Consider the following 11475-nt stretch of genomic DNA (forward strand, 5'->3'; position numbering starts at 1 on the left):
TCATTTTCTTCTTTAATTTCCAACCAACTATTCACCCTCTATAAGTATTGGATTGTGTGGCGATGTGAGCTGATATTGTTTTGTAAAATTTAGCATGGTTTGTTTGACCACAATGGCTGACTCGGGTAATTGAGATCCTAAACAAATTTTCTTTAGTAGCTTGCTCCACTATCCCAAAACAACTTTAACTGTATTGATCTTGCTAAATATTAAAATCTAGTATGTGCTCTTATTTTAGTATTCAGAGTGTGTACTTTAGGTAGAAAAAAGGGTTACATTTACCTTGTGTTTGGACGTGACATTTCAACAATTTCAAGAAACTGAAGTACATTGAATTATTTTCATTTTATAATTACTTTGTTTGGATGAATAAATTAAAATATCTTATATTTCAATTTTTTTATTTGATAAAAAAATTTAGTTTCTCTTACATAATTCTATTTTAAAAATATTTAAACAACTCCACTTTATCTTTAATACGATACGAGGTGATTTAACTTGACCTTTGATATAAGATTAAGAGATTATGATTAACTCGATACTTGTTGATCCATCTTAAGTATTCAAGAGAGTGACCTAGAACATGATACAGTAAGAGCCTCGGATAAGAATGGAAAAGTGGACAAATATCCATGGACCAACCCACAACCTACCTAAAACAGATGGGTTGGGTTGAAATTTTCAACCCACTAACCCGTTTTGACCCATCTCGCCAGATTAACGGGTAAAAGATCGGCCAACTCATGCTAATCCGCTTTTCTTTAATTTAAAAATAAAAATAAAAAATAATTTAAAATATTAACTTTTTTATATTATATTTATATCTTTTTAAAGATGTAAAAATTCAATAGTATTGTAATTTAAATCATTAACCCTTACAACTTCTAATAATTAGTTATAATGGAATAATTTAACATGTAAATGCATTAATTAGTTTTAGAAATTTTTTATATAATTAAATATGCTTTTAATATTTATTTATATGTATATATATAAACAATTTATAAAAATAAAAAAATTTAAAGATAAAAAGTGCTCGATTGCCTGCCTTGTGGCCAAGTAAATTAATATTTTTTGTCATTTTAATATGGCGAGCTAGCTCGACCTAACCCATTTTTGGAGGGCCAAGGATGGGTCAGGCCAAAATGGGTCAGATTGGCCCTTTTTGCCATCCTTAACTTGTGGTTCTTTCTCTTTCTTGTATCCTAGAAGGTGTAAATAACAAATAATTGGAGGTGTTTTTAGCAAAGGAGGCATGGACAACATGGGAGATGTTTCATTAGGAGCGCAAAGAGCACATGGGGTTGTCTTAACCCAAAGGAGAACATGGATCAGTTGCTTGGCTTGCAAAGGAAAAAATATGACGTGTTTAAATGTGTTACATGTTTTAAATCTAAGATCTTAGTTTAGTGGCAACAAATTACGAAGTTAATCATGTTTAAGTTTGATTTAATCTTTCCCTAATCAGTTGGCCTCTCATCAATACATAAAAAGTCTCTACTTTTGTATTTCATATTTTAATATTAGTAAAGAAACTTTGGTGTTTTTATAGAGGATCAAGTGACTACTCGTGTTTTTAGTCTTATCTTGATTTTTATGTTTAAGTGGTGAATCCTCTTCACTCATATTGGATAATCCTTCTAAGTGACATTGTAGCGAATGTTCTAGCTTCAGTTGAAGTTTGTCCAATCACATGCATCCTTCATTTAGTTCAGTTGATCTTCAACCAAGTGAAAGAAAGTTCAGTGAATCTAAAAGCTTCAAGAACCTTCTTCAAGAGTGAGGATGCATGCATCTTTTCAAGGCGCCTTGGCCTCCAAGCAATGTGCTAAGGATTACTTAAGGCTCAAGTAAGCCTAAAAAGCACCTTAGTTCAAATAGTCACTTAAGAATCAAGTTAAAATGTTAAAATTGCAATTCTACAAAATGTTGTATGTTTTAATCGACTATGGAACTTACATATTCGATTAAATTAAAGAAATGCACTCTTCGCAGAATACTATATGTTTTAATTGATTTATATAGTCGATTAAATTAAAGATTGTTGTTGGGTGTGCAGTGCAACAACCCAAGTATATAAGTAAGTATATTAGGTAGTTAGTAGTATAACAAGTGTTGAATTTATAAGATTTAACAAAAAATACTATGTTTTAACTAGTTTTGTCATTCAATGTAAAGTAACAAAGATTTTAATGTGAACAAAACAAGTTTAATTTGTGAAATAAATGTGATATCTGTTGGAAAACACATTAGATTGATAAATGAGTTAATTTCATATGATAAAACTGTGTTGGAGTTCGACCTCACCACTTTTTCCTTCTCTTATAGCAAATCTATCAATACATATGATGATGCTAGTGATCAAGTCTTGGGAGTTCTCTTAGGTGTAACTCTAGGTCCATTTCTAACACCTAGAGCTTAGAATCATCACCCTTTAGTATGATTTTCAGTGGTTGCTTGAACAGATCACCTACACTAAGATCAAGACTCTGTCTCCAACTGCAACTCTAGATTTATTCCTAGCATCTAAAAGCACACAAGATAATTGATTTGACCACAACTTAAAACTAATTCCCACTAAATCTTAAGCCAGTGAAGTAAGACAAGTAATCAATTCATCCAACATTAAACATAAATCAATTAACAAACTTTGAATCAAAAGGAAGTAAACATAAATAAAGATCATACCAAATATAAGAGAGTCCAAAGCAGTTACACCTCACTCCAACATTTAGGAGATTTAGTTCTTCATAATGGGTAGAAAGAAGTTACAACTTGGAGGAAACTCCATCTCCTAATCCTTTAATGATGTTTTATTTAATATAGAAGAAATGTGTACAATTTCTCTTTAAATCTCTCTAAAAATCCTTTAAAAAAGGTCTCTCAAAGGTCTGATCCATAAAATAAAACAGAAACTCTATTTATATAAACTCTAACAACATAACTGGAGTGGTAACTTTTTGTGAGATTTTTTTCTAGGCGGGTTTCCTCCACGAATTGAGCCTTAAGTCAAAGCTTTTTGAAACCTTCCATGATGTTTTCTTCTTGTAGAAGAACATATTTGGTATCACAATTTGGAGGTACACACAATTGAAGATAAAGGCATATTTCAGTTTTTGTTATTGAATAGATGAAATAGATTATTTAGTGTTTCTTTAGGTCAATAAAGTCCAATAAAAAAATTATTCTGTTCATAAATTAAGGTCAAATGATTCTACTCTAAGTTCAATAAATATCCAATTCCTTAATTATTGTATTATTAAGCTTTTAATTCGAGCATTGGTCAAAATAAGATATATAAATAAAAAAATACTAAATATTCATAACATGGTGCTGAACGAAATAAGAACGGAACCTTTTTATGTTGAAATTATGTAGTTGGTGAATTTTTCAGATATTTAAAATAGATTCAATCGTTTACGTCAGCGTTATAGTCTTTGATATTTAAGGAACGCACCTACGCAGTTGGTGATTGCTGTTGCGCGAGCGAAGAAAATGGCTTCGTGGAATTCGTTTGAACTCGAAGTTGTGTACGAGGCTCTGGGTTGGTTCGCTTTCGTTTCCTGGTCCATCAGTTTCTACCCTCAAGTCATCTTGAATTTTCGCAGGAGGAGGTACCATCTTCCTCTTCTCTCATCCTCTATGTTTTTGATTAAACTTAAATATTTTATTATTAATTTTTCTTTTTAATTTAGTGTGGTTGGGCTCAACTTCGATTTCGTGGTACTGAATCTGACAAAGCACAGTACCTATCTCATATACAACGCTTCTCTCTACTTCAGCTCTGCTATTCAGAAGCAATACTTCGACAAATACGGTTATGGAGAGGTTCCTTCTCAAACACTCTTCAATCGTTTATCAATTAAATGAACACGACAACGTTTCATGTGTGCTAAACTCTTCATGTCATATCATATCACGCTCTGAAAGGCAATTTTATCATTATCTGAGAGAGTGGTTCTTCGCATAAATTTCTTAGACTTCTAGGAAAATATGAAGAATAAATAAAATCTACTTTTCTGCATGGTAAAATAAACTTATTTATAAGTTAAAAAATTCAGATTTTTGGAAAAGCTGATGTAAAATACTTTATGATAAATAACTCTACATTAAGTTTTACTGTAGGAAAAAACGCATTTTATTTTTTCTCTTCTAAAAGTGGTTACATTGAAGTTTATGTAAACAAACCCTATATGAATTATGTTTGAATCACAAATTGTCGTATAAGTTTCGTTTATTGAATGTAATATAACTTTAGAGTAGAATGAATGGTGATTCCCGATCGATTGGCTAGTGTAGAAGTGGTTCATATCGTGAGAACAAAAATAGGAATTGCTCTTGAAGGAACGGTTAAGGACTCTTTTGTTATTGTTTTTTGGAGAAAGTTTTGACGATTGGAAAATTGTGAATTGTTTGAGAGTTGAAGTAATATTTGTTGTGTGTATAAACATTTAGAGATCGATGATATGGTTTTAATTCCGCCTACTTCAGATGATACCTGTGGCTGCAAATGATGTTGCTTTCTCGATCCATGCTGTTCTACTGACGGCAATCACGTTGTTCCAGATTGCAATCTACGAAGTAAGAATGATATTGTTGAAAAATGAGAATATTCTTCGTTTTTGTTCTATGGACTGAGTTATCGATTTTTTACTGAACTTAATAATTGTTTGTTTGCAGCGTGGGAGTCAGAAAGTTTCCAAAGTTTCTATTGGAATTGTCTCTGTTGCTTGGCTTATTGCAGCAGTTTGTTTCTTTATTGCTTTGTCAAATCATTCCTGGCTTTGGCTTATCTCCATATTCAAGTATGTTGTCCATGCTTACCTGGTTAATTGCTTTTGTTTCGTTCTTTATGGCCTTCAATTTAATCTCATAGAATATATTCGTGGATATAGTTTTTGTTTTATAGGGGATGTTAATTGTTTTACTACTGAAGATTAGATATTGTTTAGTTTCTGACACCAATTTATGGAGCTCCCATGTGGTAAATTTTTCGGTGCTTTCTTGAGACCACTAATTCATCTCGAGCTGGCATGCTATTCACAGAATAGGAGAAAGCTTATTTCTTTTTCATCAATTACTAAGAAGATAATGTGGTCAATCTAAGCAAACATTTTCTGTTTACTCTTTATTTGGGTTGGCAGGTGCATATGAAATTGAAGATTTGGCTGAAAGTATTTATATTCTAATTTGAGAACCTTTATGATTTATTATTTTGTGACCAATCTTATAAAGAAGACATTTCAATTTTTCATGTGTTGGGGTTCTTACCACCATGGACTCAGCTTACGGTATGATGTTAAGACAAAGCATAGAATCTTCTTCTGTATATCGAACTACCTCAGATCCACCTTTGCTGTAGTGCTACAGTTCATGTCCTGTGTTGATACAAAATATTAGGTTGCTTTAGTCTTTGGATGTAATTAAAGTTTTTCTAATTTTTTTGTTTACGTTGATTTTGTTGCAGCACAATTCAAGTAACTATGACGGTTATAAAGTACATTCCTCAGGTTGGGGATTCTTTTTCAAATTTATTTGTCTTCTTTTTTATCTTTAGACTGTTATTGACATCATTTTTTTAAACTAAAATTTCATGGCCGAAACTAATTTAAGTATCTGCTCCTAAATACTAATGAACCAATTCATGTTCTTTTCCGATGTCCTTCTAGTCATTTCTACTTAAAATTAACACTTTCCTGCTAGTGATAGAAAAACCAAGTTATTAAACATAAGGAGTCAGATGGCAGAGGAAATTTGGAACTCAATTCTTTCTCTCTATTCATGGTATCCTCTAATAGTTTAAATTATTCCTGTAGTGATAGTTGAAGCACCATTTTCTATTGTTGACATCGTTCACAATTTGGGCTTTAGACATATACTTCATGTAAAATAATTGACTGGTTTGGAAAAGTGAGCTATCGTACTGTCCTAGACCCTTCCATTTAAGTGGAAAACGTAACAGATCTAGCTCCAGATCTGTAATAATAAACTCTGAAAACTTGAATGGATTGTTTCATCGATGAAATGGGCCTTATTTATCTCTTTTATGTGAGTGCATTATAACATTGAATTAAAGGAAATTATATATCATCATTCATTTTCTATTCTCTCAACAGAATCAGGCCTGACTTTACATCCTCTCGCAGTCCATGTAATTATGTTTCTTATGAATGTAGGCAGTTATGAACTTCCTGAGAAAAAGTACTGATGGCTTCAGCATCGGTAACATTCTACTTGATCTTTCTGGAGGAGTAGCAAACTATGGACAGATGGTTGTGCAATCAATAGATCAAAGTATGTCATTACTCACATCTGCTAATTATATTTCTTGTCATTTGATTATATATTTTCATATGAACTTATTTTAAATCCCATCTTTCTAGATTCATGGGTCAACTTCTACGGGAATATAGGAAAAGTGTTGCTATCTCTGGTATGGGAAGCTCTCTTGAGGATTCTTTTACTTCTTTCTTGCGTTATAATTGTTTTTTTTTTCATATATTTTGCATGCAGTTGTGATTCAAATACTGATTCTCTTTTTGTTTTGTAATCTTTATTCTAATTTTAAAGTTATACTATTATTTTCCGTTGAAGAATGATTTCTTTTTTATTCAAAAGTGATGCTCACTACCTAGTAGATGCATGTATTGAGAAACCAATTTTTTATTTTGCATAGATCTAGATGGAGCTTGTGCCTGTTAAATTATGCTTGTTTATTAGGTCAGTCATACACTGTTGAGAGAGGCTTGTGACATTGTTTTTTGTGTAATACTCAACTACAGGTGTCTGTATTCTTCGACATTATCTTCATTATTCAACATTATATTCTGTATGCTGGAAATAAATCCTCCAAATCGGATACCACTACGGAGCATGAAGATCAAATCAGAGAGCACCTGGTCAGACCTTCTGATCAATCACCACCAGAGAATGCATAAGATACGATTTGCTTCATTATGTATATTAAACTTCCTACTTGTTGATATTTGTGTCGAAATCAAATTAGGATGTTTTTATTGTCCCATACATTAGGTACACTATATTACTGAGAACTTCAATAACCAGTGTAAAAGTTTTAAGAATTATTGCCGTGTATTCTTTTATACTACTTTGTATCATAAAGTTACATATGATCAAGTGACTAGCATGATATTACCAAGCTACTGAATTTTCTAGTGGTGTTTGTGGCTAACGATCGAATGAAAAACAGATGCAGTACCCAAATAACTTCACATCAAAATTAAGTTTGCAAAAGCCAATTTCATTTAAATTTGATGGTAATATAATAGTTTTGTTTATACTTTTTATATGTAATACTATGCGCACGTTGAATCAAACCATACCTCTACTATAAGGAAGATGCCCCCATTTAAATAGAATGCTTTGTGCAGGAGAAAGCATAAATAACATTCTACCAATAATTTCTCTAAACGAAAAATGCAAGACATGCATATCCAATTTTTGCTGGATGCGTAATTACATTTGATGAGATCCTTTTGAAATCTGAATGCTTTTTAGTGATCAATCTGTTGGTTTTGATCTAGTAAAAAGCTGTCTTTTAGGGAAAATTAAACTCTCAAGTCCTTTTTCACTAACACAATGTATATGCAAATTGAGTAAAAGTAGTAAAAATTGTTCCATTATTTACCTTAATTTCCCCCTTCCTTTTTCGTGAAAATGATGATATTCAACTGAACAAAGTTTTCATTCTTTCATATTAAAACAATAACAAATAGAACTTTTATTCCAATATACTTCATATTCATTACACTTCATTTCAATTCATCCCTGGTTTTTTCCAAAAATCAAACCTGCTACTTCTTGCACCGCTTTGTTTTCTTTTTGCACCCACCTAAATTTTAAAATTCCTGTTTTACCCTTAAATCAAAGTAAAAACCCTGAATTACATTGTCATTTCCATTTTTTTCCCTTCCCCTTGGGCCGCATTGTGCCATTCGTGCGGTACCTCCTCTCATTCGTGGCACTGTTTAAAATGGAATATTATCAAAGCACAATTTTAGCTTTAAAAGCTTGATTTATTCAATAAAGTAATGACTTTATATAGTCAATACAGTAACTAATATAAAAAACAAAAATATCATGTAAACAGAATATAATTAAACGTGGTTGAACATTACTGAACGTGACTATTTTTATGGAACATAAAAACTAAGTATCCTATGCTTGAATATTACTGAACGTGGCTATTTTTATGGAACATAAAAACTAAGTATCCTATTTCTAAGGATAATATTTATTAACAAAAGAATCAAAACGTGGCTGGCATTCCTCCCTTAAACTGAACTGTTATTTTAGTAAATACAGTTAGTTTATCTCCTCAATATGGCATATACCAAGTCTTCCTCTTAACTGCATAAATGCTTCCAGCTTCAAGGCCTTGGTCATGATGTCAGCTAGTTGATCCTTAGTTCCGCAGTATACTAATTCAACTTCTCCTTGGTTTGTCAACTCCCGAAGAAAATGAAATCGAACATGAATATGCTTACTTGGATCATGCATGATTGAATTCTTTGAAAGTTTAATTGTTGAGTTGTTATCACAGTAAATTATACATTTATTTTGCTTAATCCCCAAATTCTCAAGTACACGCTTCATCCAAATACTTTGAGTAGCACAAGCTGTTGCAGAGATATATTCAGTTTCGTTGGTGGATAGTGATACCACAGGTTGCTTCTTAGAACTCCAAGCAACTAATCCATTTGACATCTTAAAAACATATCCTAAGGTACTCCTTCGGTCATCATAGTCTCCAGCATAGTCACTATCACAGAATGCTACCAACATCTCTCTTCCTTCTCTTTTGTAAAACAAACCTAGTTCAGTAGTTCCTCTCAAATAGTGTAGAACCCTTTTTATTGCTTGTTGATGCATAACAGTTGGTGCTTTTATGAAATGAGCCACTAAACTTACACTATACATTAAGTCTGGCCTAGTAACAATTAAATACATAAGGCTTCCCACCATTTGCTTATATGTAGTAGCATCAACCTTCAATCCTCCAGCATCCTTTGTGAGCTTACACCTTGGAACGATTGGATTTTTCACAACTGAACAGTTTTGAAAACCAAATCTTTCAAGTATTTGGTTAACATATTTTCTCTCGCAGATAAAAATGCCATTTGAGGTATGCGTGACTTCCACACCAAGAAAATATCTCATCTTGCCCAAATCGGTCATCTCAAATTCCTTTTTCATTGAGTTTCTAAATTCTTGGAACATTTTTTCACTATTTCCTAAGGTCATCTACATTCAGGTTCACAATAAGAACATCTATTACTCCTTCTTTCTTTGTAAATAACGTGTGATCATTCGTGCTTTTTTCAAAACATTCCTTGAGGATGTATGATTCTATCTTGTTGAATCATGCTCTAGGTGCCTGTCTCAACCCATAGAGAGCTTTCTTTAGTTTATACACCTTGTCTTCTTCGCCGATTACCACATATCCCTTTGGTTGTTCCACATACACATCTTCTGCCAACTCTCCGTGTAGGAATGCACTTTTGACATCTAGTTGATAAACTATCCAACCTCGACTGGCTGCAATGGATAAAGTTAATCGAATGGTGTCCCATCTTGCCACAGGTGCAAATACTTCAGTGTAATCAATTCCAGCTTCTTGAGCAAACCCTTTTGCTACAAGAAGAGCATTATATTTGTCTACTTCTCCTTTTTCGTTTATCTTGGTCTTAAATACCCACTTCACACCAATTTTCTTTGCTTTTGTCGATAAGGTTGTTAGTTCCCACGTTCCATTTTTGTTGATTGCTGCAATCTCATTCTCTATTGCATCCCTCCACATCTGACTTTTGACTGCTTCCTCAAAGGTGGTGGGATCAATTGAATCATATGATGTGAACATGGCAAGTTGCTGCATCTCTTGAGTGAGTTGTTCCACTTTTTGTGCCATTTCTTCTTCGTCGTCTTCTTCTGACAGTCCAGTTCCAGATTCATAGTCCCTCATCCATACTAGTGGTTGTCTTCTCCTTTTTGGGAGTTTGGTTCTTTCATCTTATGTACTTTCTTCTGCATTCTCATTATCTTCTTGATTCGTCACTGTTGAATCTTTACTTCCCTGATTTTCTTCCTCTTCTTCACACTTTATTTCAAGAGAATTAACTCCTTCTGACTTCTTCCAGTCCCACTTTTGCATTTCATCAAAAACTACATCTCAGCTAATAATCATCCTCTTTGTTTCTGGATCATACATTCGGAAAGCTTTGGACTCTTAACTAACTCCCATATATACACACTTGATGCTTTTCTCATCCAACTTCTTCCTTGTAACATCAAGAATGTGAACATGTCCTATGCATCCAAACACCTTGAGATATATGACTGAAGGTTTTCTCTCTTTCCAAGCTTCTTCAGGTGTCATATTTGGTAGGAATGAGGTTGGGCATCTATTCAAAATATGAGTGGCTAGGTTTGCTGCTTCTGGCCAATATTTCTTTGGAACATATCGTGCTGTAAGCATGCATCTCACCATGTTCATCAAGGTTCGATTTCTTCTTTTTACCACTCCATTCTGTTGTGGTGAGTAAGGTGCAGTGTTGTCTTGTGATTCCATTATTGCTACAATAGTCATTGAATTTTGATGAGTTGAACTCTCTTCCTCTAGTGCACAAACATGTTATGTTTTATCCTGTTCCTTTTTCAATCAATGATTTAAACCTTTTGAATGTATCAAAGGCTTCATACTTGGCATGTAAGAAATAAGACCACATTTTTCGACTATAATCATCTATAAAGGTAAGGATATACCTTTTATGACTATGAGATTCAAGAGTAATTGGACCACATATATCTGAATGAATGAGTTGTAGAGGTCTGAAAGCTCTCCAAGTGCTTTTCTGTGGAAAGGAAAGTCATTGCTGTTTTCCAGTCATGCATATGATGTACAACTTGGATTGATTCTTCAATATTTGCAGGCCTTGAACCATCTTCCTATATGAAAGAGTTCGTAGTCCTTTCATGTTTAGGTGACCAAACCTCTGATGCCACAAGCTTTTAATATTTTTAGAAGTTACATTTAAACATGTTGCCTTTGATATATTAGTATCAACAATAGCGATAGATGCCATAAGCACAAACATACGATTTGTAGATATCATAGTTCGTATAATTAGACCTTCAGTAGCATGATAAATGCTACAACATCCATTCTTAATTAGTATAGACAAATTTCATTCTTGAAGTTGACCAATGCTAAGCAAATTTGTTTTGAGATCAGGAATGTAAAATACCTCTGTGATGGTCACAATTCGTCCTTCTAATCTCATTCGAACATTGCCTTTTCTCATGACATTCAATTTGAAGTCATTTCCTAGTTTAACAATATGTCTGAATGATTGATCAAGTTCAATGAACCATTTCTTGTCTCCACTCATGTGATTGCTACATCTAGAGTCCAAAAACCACATTTCATCTTGTTTGTCTCCTTGCATTTCCACATAT

At 33.1% G+C, this 11475-nt stretch overlaps 1 protein-coding gene across 1 annotated transcript; it reads left to right on the plus strand.

Moving 5' to 3' along the window:
- Positions 1-3324: 3324 nt before the first annotated feature.
- LOC108327882 (cystinosin homolog) lies at positions 3325-7163 on the plus strand. The gene is made up of 8 exons (XM_017561608.2): positions 3325-3614; positions 3696-3828; positions 4492-4581; positions 4681-4805; positions 5468-5510; positions 6177-6294; positions 6384-6433; positions 6783-7163. Exons 1-8 carry the CDS (start codon positions 3496-3498, stop codon positions 6936-6938), a joined length of 834 nt encoding a protein of 277 aa, XP_017417097.1. The 5' UTR covers positions 3325-3495; the 3' UTR covers positions 6939-7163.
- The last annotated feature ends 4312 nt before the right edge of the window (positions 7164-11475 follow it).

The sequence above is a fragment of the Vigna angularis genome, chromosome 2 (assembly GCF_016808095.1).
Source record: "Vigna angularis cultivar LongXiaoDou No.4 chromosome 2, ASM1680809v1, whole genome shotgun sequence".
In the NCBI taxonomy this organism is placed as follows: Eukaryota; Viridiplantae; Streptophyta; class Magnoliopsida; order Fabales; family Fabaceae; genus Vigna; species Vigna angularis.